Source organism: Colletotrichum tamarilloi (genome assembly GCF_030869305.1).
Source record: "Colletotrichum tamarilloi strain Tom-12 chromosome Unknown Scaffold_93.1, whole genome shotgun sequence".
In the NCBI taxonomy this organism is placed as follows: domain Eukaryota; kingdom Fungi; phylum Ascomycota; class Sordariomycetes; order Glomerellales; family Glomerellaceae; genus Colletotrichum; species Colletotrichum tamarilloi.
The window spans coordinates 118,342-136,596 of record NW_026849476.1 but is presented as its reverse complement, the minus strand read 5'-3'; the positions used below and the strand labels follow the sequence as shown (position 1 = coordinate 136,596).

The 18,255-nt window shown below is 46.3% G+C and overlaps 6 protein-coding genes across 6 annotated transcripts; 2 read left to right on the top strand and 4 right to left on the bottom strand.

Annotated features, from left to right (window-relative positions):
• Nucleotides 1–104: 104 nt before the first annotated feature.
• CTAM01_13364 (uncharacterized protein) lies at nucleotides 105–1,118 on the bottom strand (the record flags this gene model as incomplete). Its single annotated transcript, XM_060529368.1, has 2 exons — nucleotides 105–856; nucleotides 908–1,118. The coding sequence occupies 2 exons, from the start codon at nucleotides 1,116–1,118 to the stop codon at nucleotides 105–107; spliced, it is 963 nt and encodes a 320-aa protein (XP_060376103.1).
• Nucleotides 1,119–2,174: 1,056 nt separating this feature from the next.
• CTAM01_13363 (uncharacterized protein) lies at nucleotides 2,175–3,230 on the bottom strand (the record flags this gene model as incomplete). The annotated part of the gene is made up of 2 exons (XM_060529367.1): nucleotides 2,175–2,224; nucleotides 2,501–3,230. The coding sequence occupies 2 exons, from the start codon at nucleotides 3,228–3,230 to the stop codon at nucleotides 2,175–2,177; spliced, it is 780 nt and encodes a 259-aa protein (XP_060376102.1).
• A 4,114-nt stretch (nucleotides 3,231–7,344) lies between these two features.
• On the bottom strand, nucleotides 7,345–8,557 carry CTAM01_13362 (uncharacterized protein; the record flags this gene model as incomplete). The annotated part of the gene is made up of 2 exons (XM_060529366.1): nucleotides 7,345–7,361; nucleotides 7,846–8,557. The coding sequence occupies 2 exons, from the start codon at nucleotides 8,555–8,557 to the stop codon at nucleotides 7,345–7,347; spliced, it is 729 nt and encodes a 242-aa protein (XP_060376101.1).
• Nucleotides 8,558–11,156: 2,599 nt separating this feature from the next.
• On the bottom strand, nucleotides 11,157–12,107 carry CTAM01_13361 (uncharacterized protein; the record flags this gene model as incomplete). The annotated part of the gene is made up of 2 exons (XM_060529365.1): nucleotides 11,157–11,605; nucleotides 11,909–12,107. The coding sequence occupies 2 exons, from the start codon at nucleotides 12,105–12,107 to the stop codon at nucleotides 11,157–11,159; spliced, it is 648 nt and encodes a 215-aa protein (XP_060376100.1).
• A 1,442-nt stretch (nucleotides 12,108–13,549) lies between these two features.
• Nucleotides 13,550–14,911, top strand: CTAM01_13360 (uncharacterized protein; the record flags this gene model as incomplete). Its single annotated transcript, XM_060529364.1, has 1 exon — nucleotides 13,550–14,911. The coding sequence occupies one exon, from the start codon at nucleotides 13,550–13,552 to the stop codon at nucleotides 14,909–14,911; it is 1,362 nt and encodes a 453-aa protein (XP_060376099.1).
• Nucleotides 14,912–16,175: 1,264 nt separating this feature from the next.
• CTAM01_13359 (uncharacterized protein) lies at nucleotides 16,176–17,847 on the top strand (the record flags this gene model as incomplete). Its single annotated transcript, XM_060529363.1, has 5 exons — nucleotides 16,176–16,246; nucleotides 16,310–16,363; nucleotides 16,595–16,721; nucleotides 16,961–17,163; nucleotides 17,220–17,847. The coding sequence occupies 5 exons, from the start codon at nucleotides 16,176–16,178 to the stop codon at nucleotides 17,845–17,847; spliced, it is 1,083 nt and encodes a 360-aa protein (XP_060376098.1).
• Nucleotides 17,848–18,255: the final 408 nt, after the last annotated feature.

Below are 18,255 nucleotides of genomic sequence, written 5' to 3'. Positions count from 1 at the left end.
CGATCCCAATACGAAGTTCGCGAACATCAGGGATATCCATCGGGCTCAAATCGAAGCGGGTGAAAAGGAGGTTATCACGGCTGAATCCAGCGACTCTGAATGCCCTAGTGAGGCTGGCAGCTGTATTGTAGTGGGTGTGGTTGAGGATCAATAGTTAATAGTAATGAGGAGGTTGGGTTGTGATCCCATCGTTTTTGTGGTGCCAGAAACAGGGGGGTGCCAGGAAGTGGGTATGTTGACTTAACTTGTGAGTGACGAAGTGATTCCCCGGTCTCTGTGCTCTCCATGTAATATAAGAATGATTGCACCTTCAACCCCACCTTCTCTACCGCTTCAGAAATGCGAAAATCCCCAAATTCAGACGGGTCCGTGGCGATAATTAGGAATTGCGCCTTTTCTTCCTCCTTCGCCAATTCCGTTTGTTCTTTGTATAGAGCCACCAGCTTTCCTAGAATGAAAGAGTCGAAGATTTCGGCTGGTAGTTCGGCGGGGTTGTCGATATAACAGATGACGGTCATCTGTCTTGGTAATTGTCGTACCAGGCGCTTGAAAACGTCCCAATAATGGTCAAGCCAGGACTCATCCGAGAATTTGAAAGTGCACTGCGCGTCATTGTCAAAAAAGTCGAACCCACATAGCCTCAAGATCTGGCCAACGAGGGATTGAACCATCGTCAACTCGATCTCTGCGTCATTTGGGAACTCGTGGCCACAGAAGATGACAAGACTAAGGAACTGGTCTCTTGGTTGTCCGCGAATAATACCCTCGTTCTTTAGCTGCGTTCGACTGTCTTCGACATATATCTTGCAGACCATTGATAATGCGGTTTCCGTCCATGCAGTCTCGGGATCGGGACAGGAATGTTTCCTGATGATCAACACTGGGTTTGAAGTTTCGGATGTCGTACTGGAGCCGGTGTAGGTGAACACGATCCTCTTATCTGCAGAGATCGTTCTAGCTTGATCCTCCGCGGAACCAATTACGTGGCGTCCCACATCCTCCAAACAACGCGTATCGAAGCGCCTAGCCCAAAAGTTAAGCGACATCCCCTCCCATTGTTTGCGTCTTCGTTCCGCATCTGGGTCTACATAATCAGGAAGGTCAAACACTCGGAGCATTCTGTTGTGTTTGATCCTCAGTAAGGTAGTTAGTACAGAGGGTAGAGTGATATAGATGGCAAGAATTTCATACTTCGTGACCTTAAATGAATAGTAGGTGTACGTCTTGATCAAAGGTCTAGTCGACTGGCAAAATATCAGGTAGATTCAAAGTGAGCTGCTGAGGATGGAAGCTGCCGGAAGCTAAAAAGCTCTCCGGTGACCAATATATATATCTACTAGGTGATCTCTAGTACAGCGCCAAGACAAGTTGATTGACTTCCTTGTAAGTAGGAATGAAATAAATGACATCCGTAGCCAGGCTTCGATGAATGCACCATGATTTCCGGGGCGGTGATCTATTCGCTCCAAACATCTTCTTTGTATGTGTGCTGTTTCGTTAGCCGGGGCTGTCCTATTGTACCTAGAATATGGGAGAGTGCCCTCATTTCTGAATTCTCCTGAACAGCTGATCCGTATCATTCTGTCTAACCGGAACGCGGTGAAGACTTTTCTTTGTGCCGCAGGTGGACACCATACTGAACCGCACAGACGTCCATTGACCTTGAAGTTTGAACAGCCGAAGGTAAATGCGGCAAAAGACATTCAAGCATGGCAGCTGTTTCTTATCCAACAAAGATTCAAATGACATTTGGTCTATCCTCGGCTGATATTACCAACTGGAGTTTCACCAGAAAAGCAAGGTACCTACTGGAGTAGTTCCTCAGCTTCACATGAATGCAAAGCGCCACTCTAGGTTACGGAGTTGGCTAGCTGGATGCAAGCTGAAATCCAATGTAGCCACATCGCAAATGTCAAAACACAACGTCTAGGCTAATTCCGGATACGATACAGTGATTCATGAAACTACTATACAGACCAGATCCGCGGGCAAGTGATTCAGAGAAAGGGAAATTGATAAGTTGGGAGCTCAGACATCCGTGATGATTGATGCAACCTACCTCACTTGTAATTACACTTGCGCGTTGATATTGACAAGTACCAAACGAAAAGAACGAAATTGAGCTTTAGCTGGGGATCGGGGGTGGAGGTATTGCATACAGGCAATGTCCCAGCTCAAGGTTGTTGCTCATCAAGGCAAGAGCGCAGGGTGGCCATCAGTATTTCTAAGTATATTGAATGACCGATTTGATATTTAAGACGCTTAATGCTATTTATCGGCTTGAGTACTATTTTTGTAAAGTGGAGATTCCACTCTCTAGAGGTCAGATCCGTAAGAAGGTGCCTTTATCATGTCATCGAGAAGCTCCGATCCTTATCCGCTCCAAGCCTCAAGTAATGGGATGCAGCAATGTGCCGCTTTGTGTAGAGGAGATCATGAATCTTCAGCCTAGGCCCGCCCCTGGGCCCTGGGCCTGTGAATACCAATTTGAATGCCTTACGTTGTGGATTTTGTGTTTCGATCTCTGCTTGGTCTTCGACCAAACCGATCAAGTTGTTTATCACAATGTCCATCCCCCGTTCTGCATCATGTCGACCAATAAAGTCGATAAAACAGGTAAGCTCGACTTTCCAGGACACTTTACGAACCAATTCCCTGAAAAAGCCGCATAAATATTCGATGTCGTCTCTCCTGACGCTTTCGAAGGCCAGAACATTGCCAGCTTCATCTGGGCAGCACTTTCTGGCGTACCTTTCAACGACCTGATAGATTAGGGATGTCATCATAGTCAGAGCAACGATCCCCGACTCGCTGCGTTTGGTGTCCCCCGTGCCCCCCATGAAGAAGACCAGAGATCCGAAGGGCTTGCCTTCAAGAAAGTCCAACCGCTTGTGTTGGGCCATTCTACGACACAATACCGATAGTTGACTCAAACGAAAGTTTTCCCAGAGATATTTGGAGTCCATATCGCAATCAATGAGTACTATGCATGACTTTCTGACTTGATCCCACGCTGCTACCTCGCGTGAGGCTAGGATCTGAGGCCAAAGTGGTCCATGAACCTCGTGCGATGCATGGTACAAGTCGACCTCTTTGTCTCCCACCCATTGAAGATCCTGATCGTCGCGGCCGTGAAGCCACCGGATGTCGGCACGATGATTGTCGAGAGGAATTAGTTCCTGCATAGTATCCCATACTCCTTTCTCAGAGGCGGATTCCGGAGACGACATTATGGGCAGTCTAAAATGTCCTGGTCTTATATGTCAGTTTGCCATGACGGCAAGAGACATTGTAAGGAAAGCTCCTGTGGCTCACCACTATTTAACCAGCGGCAGTGCACCTTCAGGTAAACTTGAGTTTGAAATAAACTTGCAGCTGGGTCGCGTGGCTTCGGCTTTCTGACATTTCTTGTATGAGAAGATGGTTGTCGGGCCTTCTACCACCGGCGAAAAGACTGGTAAGCTGCGAAGATATGGATCTGAGACCCTGAGAATGTTTTCAGTGGTGGTGAGGAGATTCGTTGGTTGAGGCTTGATCAGGAAGAAAAGTCGATAGATCGGCTGCTGAAACTCATAGTAATCTCTCCTCGACATCGGCTACCCCCCATCCTATAAATACCAACTCCCAAGATAGACTGACCTTTTGATGTTGAGCTACCTTTCCAGCAGTGACTAGGCTTACAAGTGCACACTGTCTTTACTCAACTGGAATCTTGTGAACATCTGCTTTGAACATGAGCATCTATGGCGGTGATGGCTTGATGCAGTACGGTGAGTGATCTACGCGTGTTCCAATATCGTTTTTCCCAGCATGAGCTTGGGGCGGATACCATTCTTCTGGGCTTTGTGAAACATCACCACCCACTGGATTCGCCAAGGTAGCGGAGATCATTCTCGGAGCCTTGCAAAGGCTACAAAGAAATGTTTGGTGTTGTGACACCCTCCTTTCCTACTTTGTAGTGTTTACCAACGTTCAATTGCCAAGAAATCGTCAATATCAACGGGCGGTAAACTAGATGTTGCGTGTCGCTTCCCTGAATGCGGAATACTTTCTAGTATATCGCAATTGATGTGCAATACGCCTGGCCATTGTCTCTCCTTCCATGCTTTAATATCTTGCTTCCTAAAATCTCAGATACAGTGGCTCATGGGTATCTCAAGGTTTCGTATGGTAATCTTCTACCCAATTCAAATCTTCCTTGTCGCGATTTATTATGTTCTTGATATCTCCATCATCGTCAACCATCGTCAGCATTGTACTCCATATTCCTTTCAGACCAGTAGGTTCAGGTGCAGTAATGGTAGGCGATGAAGTATACCCTCGTCCTAGAACAGTCATCAAAAGTCAGGATCCACGAGGCTATCAACAATTGCCATACAGAACTTGGTGCTTGTGACTTACGGCGCTATGTATCGACACTTGATGCTGTGGGTAGGCTGTAGGTAGTGAAGACTTTTGCTTCTGGAGCTTCCTGGTAGCTCTGATGAGACGAGATTGTCGACCGAATTTCTTCTCACCGGCAGTAAGACAATCAAGCTATAGCTACTCATGTTCAAACGCCCTTAAGAGTACACGAATCGGATTGCGAAGAGTCATGGTGGACTGCCCTTTGAATATGATTCATGTTTGGTGAAAAGAACACGCTTCTTTATGAGATCTATCCATGAAGAAACCATGTGATCTCTGCCTCCGGGCAGGTGATCACCGCTCGTGAGTCTTGAAATTTTGCAATCTACTCTAAACCCCTATCTTTTTCACTCTTGACCACCAGGCCCAGCTTTGATAGATACAAAGGAGCTTACCGCTAGCACGTTTCTAGAACCGAGGCTATCAAGATTGCGAAGTCCGAAAGGCCGATATCAAGGAATCTGCATTTCATGAGATGATGTCAATGTTGCCTCGTGGATTTGTCGTTTGTGCACGCAAGTAAAAAGAAGAGTGCATATGCGCGGCTGTTCACTAGGCCCAAACAAAGACAGGAACAGTGAAAAACATGGCAGTTATTCGCACCCCTGATAGACGGTTTGCGGGCTACCGGCGGTAGAGATTAAAGTGTAACAAAAGCTGACATGAAAGGTTTGGTAGACTGCAGAAGTCACATCAAAGTCCCAATTACCTTTGACTCAAAGGACCTGTCATACGGGCTGAATTGAAGCACGCATCCGATCTGATACAAACCTTCATCTTCAAACGTCTTTATCGGGACGACAGTTCAGCCAGAGAAAAAAAGTCAATGTGGATAATGCATGTCGTTGGCAAACCTCTCTGGAGTGGAAGCAATTCGCAAAGAGGCCCCTGCCCAAATGTCTGAAAAATCTTAACCCACACTCAACTGCCCTCATCGCATCATGTTTAACATAGTGCCAAAATAAATACTTATAGTTTAAATAGAAATGATTAAAAAATAGGGTGGCGCCGTCGTCGCCGCATGACGTCAAGACCATCGTGATCGGATGAGAGCTATTGTAGTATGGCAGCGCCTACAAAGTCACGATGTGTGTGACCTGTTGGCTGTTCAGCATATTGCAGCAGTTGAAATGCAGCAATTGCGGTATGCACGGGCGCTGCAAGGAGAGTCCATCAGTTCGCTGCTGAAGGTACGTCCCTCTGTTCAAGGGCTTTCCATTTTATGTTGTATGGCATATGTCCCATCCCCAGCTACGACCTATTCTATGTATTTTCCTGGACTTTGGCCAGCTTCCCCTGAGGGAAAGCCGAAAAAGGTATTTTTGGTGAAATCATCAAACATCTTCATCGCAGCACCGAAGTAGTGATTAGACTGTCGAATGGACATGCCTTTGTGCCAAAGATACTCATTTCGTGCTGGGGTCAAGAAACAGCGCACTTCTTTGTTGCCCCTAGCTTCGTTCTTGAATCTTAACCGCTCAGACCCTTGCCGACTCCCATGCCCATTCTTCCTACTTAGGATACTGCTAATTCAAATACATCAGACATCCAAGGTCTCAAAGCCCACACTGAGGCATGACTGTGAGCTGGCGGTAGAGGAAGCATGCTCAACCTCGCATTGTCTTGATCACATGCCGGCTACAACAAAGACAAGAACAGTCGATGTTCGAGTGTCCACTCCTGTGCGTACTTGTCGATATTTCATTGGGTTGTCTGTAGGCGGGAGAGGTCGGAATTGCGCAAACATCTGGGTGAGTATGTTCTGGCCAAAGAAATGGACAACGCCTTGGTGTTTTGCCTGCAATGTAATAGGCGGATTGGCGGGTGTCACATCCCTATCCAATTTGAATCCAGCAGAGTACAGGTACCTTACCTATGCAGAAAACTTTCCAGGGCATGCCTACCCGCTGAAAGATCTGGTGAAACAAGGATGCTACCGCCCCTCATGGGCCACAGTCCCCCCCAAGCCTCAACTGCCATCCACCCGTCCGTGCATCAACTGCAGCCATAGCAGCCGGGACACCCAGGCGATGAATCCGTTGACCAATCCAGCCAAAAGAAACACACGACGAAGTACGACGTGTTTTACGGAAGACTCCTTATGCTTATCGAAGTATCCCAAGCACAAGGGCGGCGCGCAGCTCGAGAAGAACAAGTACCGATCACTATAATAAGAAAGACATATTTTTTTCGTTTTTTTAAGCGCAATAATCAAAAATCACGCGGTATAGTACACTCGTTAAGTAAGGTACATATCACGCGCAATATGCTTAGACACTCAATCCATTTAAATTCTAAATACAGTGGGGTATTAAAAGTTCGTATATAGCGCACAGTATCCCGTAAAAGGACTACTTTTTAATAGCGGATAAAAAGTTAAATATAATAAAAAAAAGAAATCAAAATTACTATATAACTAATTAGTTATTATATTAATATATATCTAAGTTATACTATAGTTTTTTTAATTATAAAAGCGTTAAATAAATTTTTTATAATATAGGTTATAAGAGATTTTTATTATAGTAAATTATAAGGCCTTTTAAATATAAATAGTACTATATTTCTTAATAAAAAACCTTTTATTTTATACTTTATTTTTATATTATATTATAAAGTATTAATATAATATATTTTAAAATATATAAAAAATAGTTTTATATACTTTATATATTTAAATATTTTATTAAAATTTTAAATTATATTATTTATACCTAAGTTAGAAAAATATTTATAGTAATAAAGAGATGTAGTTAGTAGGCTATAGGTGACACACTGGGAGGGTGTACACGAACTTTTGACACCCTACTGTAAGTAACATTCAAAGCACCTTGTCTTACCGTGGCTCTCATTGTCCTAGGGCCAGACCTAAGTAACATCTTACTAAACCTGCGGTTAATGTACAATTAAATGACTTTCCTACAAAGTTTCAAAGCCTTAACACTCTTTGTTGCCTTGATGTCACTATTAGCACATAGGTATTCATCTTATTAAAAGCGAACCCACATCATTTTCAATTAAAGTCAGAAGAGCGCCAAACATCCCAGTCCTTCGCTCTACGTTGAAAATATAAAGCAGCTACTGCTCCGTTTGAAAACTTTCTAGTATATAGTAAGGTATATTAACTGAAGATCTATCTAGTCATGTAAACCACACAAGATCTTATCTCTAGACTTAATTTCTTTTCGCCACTAATAATTATATGCCGAATGATATCGTCTATGTAAAGCAGGACCCTTAATAAAGATTATTTCAAAGGGAAATCGTACCATAAAAAAAGCCCGTCAAAAGGTTGAGAGGAAGATGTTTCAGTGAAAACTTTCGGTACGGCAGGACCTGTACAAATCAATTTAAAGAAGGGCGCGATTTTGTTGATGTTAGCCAAGGCCAGCACAACCCCCATCACATCTTCAGAGTACGTATGGCTGTTGCGGGTACCGAGACCGTCGATGATGCAGATCATCTTTTTGTCGCGCTCGTTGAGCCGAGGTTCTGCTAGTCGGACTACACTCAAAAACATCTCACATAATGCGAGGGATCCAACTTCCGGTGATTCCAGCATTGCCTTAAAGTCGGTATACATGTACTTGACATCGTTCGCGGTGAAGTAGTTCAAGTTTTTCTGGAATATCTGGTGCAGGAGGGCCCGAATTATAGTGCTTCCCCTAAGGGGCCCGTCTTTTTCCACATGTAGGCCACAGAAGAAGATAAGGCCGATATTATGCTTGCTTCGAACGTCGCCGACCAACTCAGCGCAGAGTATCGAAAAGGGGGTGACAACATAGTCGTCCATCGAGACGTTCAGCTCGAGGTCGTACACATGGACACCATATAAGGAGTTCAAAGTGTAGCCAGAGAGATGGGTTCGGGGACCGTTCATAAATTTAAGCGACTTATCATAGAGAAAACGATTGGCCCCCGAACCCCCAACAAGCCAGTTTTCATATTGACATTGGTTGAAGATACTGTCGACTAGCCTTCGACCTGCTTTGTAGCCTTTGTCATCCTCGTGACCGCCCAAACCAAGCTCAACGAATACACGTTCTTGGTTGTATCGTTCCTTCAAGGCAATGTAGCATGTCTCTGTGTAACCAAGATCAGGGGCGAGCAAGATTTGCAATGATCTGAAGTATTCCGACTCGGTGGACATGATGAGCAACCTCAAGATACTTTCTCCTATAGATTGGGTTAGGTTAACAGTATGACACAAGGTATAGGGGCCATCACACACCTTGTTGAGAAAGTTGAGATTACCAATAAATCCAATATTGCTACTTGAAATCGTGGCACGCTAGTTGCCGTTTTGTAGAAGGGTTTTTAGGAAAGAGCGTTTGTGTGATTGATACAACGGTGAATAGTAGAAAAGTTGAATCTAGGCTGAGGGCTAAAGTCTCCGCAAGGAACAACTTTCACAAATTCAAGCGTGATGAGGCAGACTTATTTTTCAAAGTGCTTCAGACTTGCTATAGATGATGACAGGTATAGAGTCTGAATGTCTTCTTTGTATTAAAGCCAAGGTATGTGTACTTTGAATGTCATGGGTTTAAATCTGATCTAGTACTGCGTTCATTCACACCATTCAAAGCATTTTGTGATACATGGCGGCGATATCGATCTTGGCTAGAAGGAACTATTCCCTGTATGACACTCTTTACCAAAGTCCTACCATGAGACGGAGGCAAAGTCTCCACACTTCAAGACATAGAACGAACAAAGTCGTGGGTACGCCTTTCAATGTCATACTCAGGCCTTTTTTTCTTTTTGCTTTTTTTTCTGAATGTAATTTTGGCCTTGTGAAGTAGAATCCTGGGCAAAAGTTTGCCATGGGCTTGAAGCCTGGCGGTTAGAAGGGAATAATCACGCTTGCTGTGCTGCAGCCCAAATGGAGCCTTGTAAACAGAGATCGGGTATGAGATTATTCAAGCTGCAATACCACCTTTGTCATTAGCGCCTCTTAGCATGGTGTGTTTGGAGGTGGTAAGGAAAAGATAAGGCCTCATGGTTTTTGTTCTGTTTGTCTATAATGTTTGGAGGCGGTGAGTTGGAGACAAACCGTCATGAAACTTTTGCCTGTGCTCTTGAAAAGGTGGATCGGCAGATGTTTATTTCAGTACGTCCACGATACACGTACAGTGGGGTGTCGAAAGTTCGTGTGCAGCGCATAGTATCCCGCAAAAGTACTACTTTTTAATAGTAAATAAAAACTTAAATATAATAAGAAAAAGAAATTAGAAATTATTTTATAACTAATTAGCTATTATATTAATATATATATAAATTATATTATATTTTACTTAATTATAAAGGTATTTAATAAATCTTTTAGAAAATAAGTTCTATAAGATTTTTATTATAATAAATTATAGGGCCTTTAAAATACGAATAGTACTATACTTCTTAATAAATTCTTTTTTATTTTATATTCTATTTTTATATTTTATTATAAAATACTAATATAATATATTTTAAAATATATAAAAAATAGTTTTATATAGTTTATATACTTAAGTATTTTATAAAACTTTAAATTATATTATTTATATTTAATTTAAGAAGATATTTATAATAATAAAGAGACGTAGTTAGTGGGCTATAGGTGACACACTGGGAGGGTGTACACGAACTTTTGGCACCCTACTGTAGTTGGGTCGACAGAACTGGAGAGATTGTATCTAGCTCCCCTGACGATCAACCACCAAACACCAAGATCACGTTTCTCTTTGTAGTTTGAACAGCCCAGACCGCACCGTATGTTTGAGTGCTCAACTTAAAGATTACGGAAATTGTGGGGGAGGGGAAGGTTCAAGTCTGCGTTGCCGGAATAGTTCATCCGCAACTTTCTTGTTCAGAGGGGTTAATGACCAAATCACCATGCCAGTACCAATGAGTGGCTGAGCTTTGGATGTGTAACCGTGGGTCAGTGACTGTGATGAACAGTCTGGAGCTTGTGATACCATCCCACCCCTCTCTGTCTAGTAATTATTCAATTACTGCATCGACTACCTGCCTTGCAACCCGCCTGTAGGCGAACGGGCTAGTGCTGCCATCTCCCACTTCTCACCACTATTCGTAGTAACGCTAGAGGTTGCAATCAACTAATCGAACTATTGGCAGCATGGAAGGTGCAGCGCCTCAGCAACAGAGACATTGGCTTGAGATGGATGCACTTCACCTGACTGCACATTGGTGTAGCTACCTGAATGATGCTCACGTAGCAAGAATTGCCTCAGCAAAGGCCTCTTATTTGTTTCGCTTTCAAATACTAACGTATTCTCTTATAAATTAGAGATCAGTTTGGATTGAATTATGAAAGTACCCTTAATCAATTCTTTTGGCAGAAGTTGAAGAACAGCACACGGATGGAGAGTCTTGATGCACATTCGATGTAAAGCGGGCAACGAATTCATGGGGCTGTCGATGGTGAAGTGTCAGCAGAGAGAGGTACTCGAATGTTTAGGCTGGATTGGGAACAGTTCTCAAAACTCGCTTTTCCGTCATTACTTTTTTTTCTTGGGAAAGAACCAAGAGATAGTATGAGAAACATGAAGCACCTTTCTTCTTAAATATCTAGCTCATCTTGGAAAGAAATTGTAGCAAATCAAGAATCTTCTAATTGATGCGATTTCGTGGTCGATGAAATATGATGATCTATTCGCATCTTGAAATTTAGGATATAAAGATAGTAACTCTATAGACGAAACCCGTCATGCTTGCCAAATTCGACTTTGAAGCACAGATTCTGGTGCCCATCAGGACTTTTGAAACCCTCCCCTGGTTGACGGTCCAGGCGGCAACAGTGGTAGTGCTAAATCAACAAGATGGCAAGTGTCCTCACTTGGGAAGAGTGCATCATCCCAGTCGGTTAGATGAGGACTCGTACAGATCAGTTGGAAAGTCGGTACGTAGTCATCGCCAGTGTCACTCAGACGGACCATCTTCATTAAGGTCTGTATGACCTTAATTACTCCGGAAGAATCCTCCACGTCCCTGCGAGAACCCACACCATCAATGAAACAGACAATCCTTCGCTCTGGCTGCTGATGATCCTTCACTGGAGGGAGCGTTCGGATCACTATGTCGAGCATTCCACATAGTTGATCGAGATCATCTGTCTCAACTTCCTCGCGGAATTCGTGTCCAACCGATATGACATCTTTGTATTCAATTATAAACGCGCGGATGTAGTCGAAGATCTGGGCCAAGAGAGAGCGTATCATGAGCAGTCCTGTACTCACGCCGCGTTGGTGTGGTTCTCGACCGCAATAGAAGACAAGGCTGATGATGTTCCGATGCTCATTATGTTGCCTGACTTGAACGCATCGCAAGTCTTCTACCAGAGTGCTGCAGGCCAGTGACAATGGAGTCACTCTGAGGCCCCTGCACAAGGTCCAGGTGAGATGGGTGTCATCGGAGTTTTGCGACTCTCTGGGAGCTCGTAGACTGAGAGAACTATCGTAAATGAACAAGCTGCCCGGCTGCTTCTTGTTGATGAAATCGTTACAACAGACCATGGCTTTCGTGACAGATTCTCCCTTCTGGAATTGGACAGGGATATGGATCGCAGTTCCGTTGATGTGCCCAGTATCAACCGTTTCGTCAACGCTAACTTTTGGATTACGGAGAAGTCTTATCAAGTCGTCTAAGTATTCTTGACCTTCTTCGATGGTCCATATTTGTGAACTTTCATCATGATCAGCCATGATGTGTGATTGAAGATACTCTCTTTTCTAGAACGGAGGTCATGAGCTGGACTTCTTGACGATAGATATGAGCCAAGTGTCGTCAGGAGTGAGGCTTACCAACAGAGTTAACACGAATCAAGAGATGGACCTCGACTTGATATCTCAACCCGAAGCAAATAAACCAGAAAATCTCCGCGAATACGAGAGGTAATCGCAGTCAGGAATGAGAAGTGAGAGTACGATGATCTACCCAGCAGATCAGGTTCTGTGTCGAATAATCTATGTAAATGAGTGAGGAGATGACATCAAATCATAAAGCAATCCCATACGGGCATTATAGTTTTATATCAACTTTTCCTGAGCTTGCATTGGGACTTCTGTGTGTCAGGATCCCAAGTCTGAAGCTCCGAACATATTCTTTGCACCAGACAGTAAACGACCCGTAAACCCCCCACCCCCCTTGCTCTCGCATGAATCCGAAAGCCGAATAACTTCCTGGGCGCTTTCAAGCTTCCCGCGAAAGCGAGAATGAAGGAAAATTGGTGCTGGTGATGCCCACTTAACGTTGCATCACCATGGACGACCTGGTTCTGCGTGCAACGTGTAGCTTTCATCAACGCTCTACTGGATAGCGACCGCATCTTTGGTATTAATCCAGACCTTTGGTGACCATCACTGAACAAGGTCCTTGATGTAGCCACCTCAGCACCCATACCTAGCCGTTGACTTTGGCTATGCGCAGTGAAGACAGAGACCGGGTAATAGCCAGCCATGAGCAATGAGGGAGGTAGGGACTGAAGTGGCTTGTGACTTTCGTTGGCCTCTCAAGCAAGCTGATAGGTATTCGCATCCGAGAAATCGTGTCAAAGACTAGCAGGGGATCCGCATGCATCCAGATCTTACTTCCCTGGGATTGGGTGCCTTTCATCGAGTGTCTATGAGATGTGAGCCGGATGACAAGTTCATCGCGACTTTTTTTGGTAGAAAGGCTCAACCAAAAACTGTTCGGATTACATGCATAAGGCACATGAACTTGATGGAAATGACTGCATGTAACCTTCCCAATCATCGGGTATAAGATTTGCCTTATCTTTTGAACAGCCGTTCACCAATAGACTCCACTTCGGCATCAGGACATCACATTCATCATCACAACACAAAGAAAGTGGATGTATACAAGTCTGCCCTACCGTGGTAGTTGAGCATCAGCAGGATTTTGTTAAGTAAGGTTGATTACTCAACCACTTTGTTGGTACACACACTGCAGGTACCCGAGAGCGGTTGAGCTTTGACCCTCGGTAGCAAAGTGGCCGTGTTGGAACAGCTCGAAACTTATCGTTTGTCGCGCTCCGCTTCCCATGATGCCATCCCCTCTTTCTTTACACGTCTGCAGACCCGGCAGCGGCTCCCACTGATCCACGTAGCACCGAATTTATCGCCCACAAAGGTGTCTCGTTACGATGGCTTGGTGGCATGATCTACCTAATGAGCTTAAGAACCAAATTTGGGGCCATCTCCTCAAATGCGGCCGGGAAGAGAACCATCGATTAGCCCCGTACGCTTCCATCTCTTCCGAATGGCAGAAAATCATTGAACCCTTCGTCTTTGGAGAGATATACATCTCACTTCATTCCCAAAAGTCCACCGCTAGCCGACGGACAGTTCTCCAGGCCCGCGATATCCTAACCAAGACCCGCCAGAAAGTCCTCAAACGACTCCGTGTTCGTATCGACTATGATGCCACCAACACGTCCAAAAGCTACAGGAGGGCGTTTGCGGAGGTTGTAGTCTCCTTGTTCGACTTGTTGCAGACCTGGAGGACGGAAGATGCCAAGATCGGCCTGGAAATCATCGAAGTCCGGCCCTGCGGTCCCCCACTGCTCACGTACGGAGGAGAGCTTTTGCGGCAGCGAAAGTGGTCAATCGGTTGCGTGCGGTCGCTCCGCATCGTGAAACCACAATCTTACATTTCCCGCAGTACTGGGCCCGAGCTTGCCGACCTTATTTTGACTGGACTTGCGCCTGGTCTGGACACATTGGACTACAACTACGAAATCGGTTGCCGACCTGGATATAAGCACAAGCTTTGCCTAGTCACGGACTGGCAGATTGCGCCGGTCGAACTGAAGTCGCTCACTATCCGAGAATCCTGCGACCAGAGCAACTTGAACACGCAACATGATTGGATCGAATACATTCGCACGCATCAGGGCATCCCCGAGCAACTGTATCGTCAGAGCCGCGGGCTGGAGAACCTATGTGTCTCGTTTGCCATCGACGCTACTGACTTCTTTTCGCACATGATGGACCAGCCCAAGAACGAAGTCCCATCCCTTCAGGACAGCGTCGCTGGCCCTGATTGGCCTGAACTACAGGTCATCAGTCTGACGTCTCATTCTATTTGGGACAAGGCACCCGAAATGACAAACAAGCTCCTGTTGTCAGCCGCGAGAGCTGCCCGACGGATGCCAAAGTTGAGAGTGATGGAGCTCTGGAACGCGCGGGAGCAATATATTATTTCGGCAGGCTGTTTCCGTTACTCCATTGAGAAAGGTGATACCCCAACTTTCACATGGGAGAGTACATGGGACTTCGAGATCGAAGAAGCAACAAAAGCGGCGTGGATAGATGCCGCCAAGTCACATTCTCCTGTTGGTCTGATTTTCGAAGTCCGAAAGGTTGCTGCTAAGCTACCGTGGCCCTTCTCACCTGCCCGGGCTCATGCGGATGCGTTTTCCTACCGCAATGCCTCTCAGTCTCTGGCTGGGTCAAGCACAGAAAACAGCTTGGGTCTGCACGTGGCTGATCTAGGGTTAAATTGAGAATTACTCCAATATGGAACTTCTTACGTTGATTGATCCTTAGTCTCGAGTGAGTACTTAGTTTGAGATTGTAGATGAAATCAGAATTTCATCCTTTGCCTGTTTGAAAACCACCCATGACCAAGTTAATCCTACCCTCTTCATATTGATTACAAGAAACAAAGGGCACTCGTCCAAAAGTGCCGGTTTCGCTGCAGACCACAATCCTACATAGTCACTCAGCATTACGATAGATTTCGGTTGCCAAGACGATTCTGATCTTTCCCACAAAGCAGAAGTTTGCATCAATGCCATCGTTCCCGGCCGCGACGCAAGAGCTTCTAACCGACACTGAACGAGCGCGCCGCCGCATGGCACACGGAACTCTCAACTTCACTACTTTGCTTCCAAATGCCAAGGAAAATCTTCGTGATTAACCTTTCAAGGTACTAGTTAACGACACTAAGGGCAGCCACAACGGCTCATGGTCACCGTCTCTCGCCATGTCGGTAGGCTTCGCTCAGATTTAGATCAGCCACTGTCGCGCTAAGCGGGAGATGTTGGGGGCCTCCAGCTGGCATTGTCCTGGTTGTTCTGGACCGTGCTGTCCCGTTGCCGCAGTCGCGCTCGATACGAACGTCTGTTCCCGCGTCATGAGCGGCCTTTTCCGTGTTTGTCTGGTTTGTGATGTTATATTGAAGGGTTGCATATCGGTCGGGGTTTCGCTGGTTGATGCTGGTCGTCAATTAAGGTAAGCAGGGGTTTCTTGCCGATCATATCGGTACTTGCGTATTGGCCACGTCCCAGCAGGGGTACATTAGTGCTTGGGTGCTCTTGAGATCCGCGAGCTTAATGGTTCCTAGAATAACCGTAATACCGGGGTAGACAAAGTGCCAAGTCACCGAGTCGCAGGTAGGCCCGCGATGCGAAGTAGTGCCGACAGAGAAGCTAAGGGAGTTCGATCAAAGTCAGAAACAATGTTTCTGTCTGTCATGGAACATTGGGTTCTTGGGAGTGACGTCAATCTACTGATCTAGAGATACTAGGGAGAAGGGGCACAAGTCAAATGCAAACCGACAGACTATACTCAAAGTTGCATAACCCAGAACTGGAGGCTCCGGTAGCTTAATCCTAGACAGCGGTGTGAGTTCTCGTCCATGGTTGCGCGGGAACATGATTGAGGTGAGCTTATCGCCCACGGACGATTTTGGTGATTCCGTCCTCTTCAACATAAAACGCACGGCCAAGTGTACCTGAAAGCCGCGGGCTATGAAAAATGCCCAAAATGGGCGTTAGCGGGAGGCTTCGGTGGGCTTTCGACGGCGCCGTCGACATCGATGCGCCGCGCTACTGCAGGTCCTTGGCAAACATGAGCCTCTAAACATTCAACTTAACAGCACTACTTCGGGAATGAGCCAGGCAAGCCAGGGGTGACCGCGGAAGAGCTCAGGACCTCAGCGGTGAGGCTCTCATGTAAGTTACCTAGCTGCACGTTTCCACGCCCTCGGACCATTCACTACAGCAAACATAACGCCCGGCGCCCATTCCGGCTCGGAGTCGAATTCTTCCCCGTCAGTTATGCAGCGTGCCGTCCTAAGCTCCGGAGGAGGGACAAGACGTATTCCCACTTTTTCTTATCCCACTAATGAAAGGGGGCACTCAGATGCTTCTTTCAATGTCTCGTTTGCTGCTAAACTATCTAAGCTTGTTTGGACACGGGATTAATGACGGCGACACGCATGTTATCAACCCTAAGACGTCGAGGTTTGAGAGCCGTTTGCTTTTCTCGATGGTTGCCGAGGCGCTACTAGACCCGTCTTCCCCTTGCATAGTGTGTCCTATCTTCCCTAAGGTTGGCATACCACGCGGTGAGGGAGCTTGAGCCAGGAACGATTGGAGAAATATAAGATAGATGTGTTGGTCTCCATTTTTTGAAAAGATGAAGAGATAACAAGGCACACAGAGTAACATCTTCATTCTTCATTCATTCACTTGCTCACAGGTCTCTTGTCGTTTTCGACCACGAGTTTCACAGTCACTACAACACTACACTCACCCACTCTTTCCAAGATGAAGTGCTACATTGTTGCTGCTTTCGCCGCCGCGGCTGCGGCCCTGCCCGAGGTTGCCAACCTTGCCGGCCGTCAGAATGGCTGCAACGCCGATAACTGCCTCCGCGCCGTGCGGGCAACTCGCTTCGGAACGGCCACCATGGAGCTTCGCATGGCAGAATGCAGCTCGTTCCTTGCCGTGACCCAGATTCCGGCCACGTCGTAAGCTTCATCAAGTAGTATTACTCCAATCAGAAAAGCTGACCAATTTGCCACAGCACCGTCTACATCACTGAGAGCAGCATTCAGACCATCACAGCCAACTCTACCAAGACCATCTACCAGCGTCAGGCTGCCGAGACTCCCATCTCCGCCACCAAGGCCATCCCGGCCTACGCCTCCGCCTGCGTCGATGAGAGGCGCTACAGCTCCGCTTGCTCCTGCTTCGGCGCCACCGCGGCCACCACCACCGCTCCGACCCCCATCGTCACCTCGACCGTCACCTTCGTCTCCACCACCACCCTCGCCCCCTTTGTCAACGTCACCCGTCCGGCTCTCGAGTGCAGCAACACCTGGAACTGCGGCGACCGCGTCATCCCCGTGTGCTCCAGCGAGACCGGCTGTGTCTGCTTCCAGACCGTCGAGGGCCGCAAGGTCTGCGCCCAGCCTAACGACTGCAGCCCCTCGTGCGACACCACCAACGACTGCAGCAACGGCGAGGTCTGCATCAAGCAGAGCTGCTGCTCCGGCGGCACCTGCATGAAGGTCGACGTCTGCCTCAACCAGGCCTTGCCCAAGATGATGTTCAAGAGACGCAATGCCGCGTGGGTCAAGAAGGAGGCTCGCGGTGACCTTCAGCACCTCAGCTTGGTACCCCACGATGCTGAGATCGAGAAGCTTGCCTAAGTTCTGTTTGCCATGCGCAACAAATTGGGGAGATTGATTGGGTGATTCAGGAGATGTTTGGCACACCCTTGTACATACACGAGAAAACGAAATACCCTTCATAGACTTGCAGTTACCGAAAAACTCTGTTTTCGCCCGCACTGGCGGCCTTGGAGTTGCTTATTCCTCGTAAATGATCAAGAGACATTTTGACTCAACAGTTTCCGCCGCCACTCGAGCTTTCAACCATAAATTTGTGACATGCAGCTAGGGTATCGTAAAGATAAGCTCGGATTAGATCCGGCTTGTAGGGCTTGGGAGATCCATCCCCTTCATTTCCTTTGAGAAAAGAAACGTTTGCCTTGGCTCGGTTGCTTAAGATTTCACACTTGGCTTTCTTATTCGCAAATGTGCTGGGAGAGGAAGTGA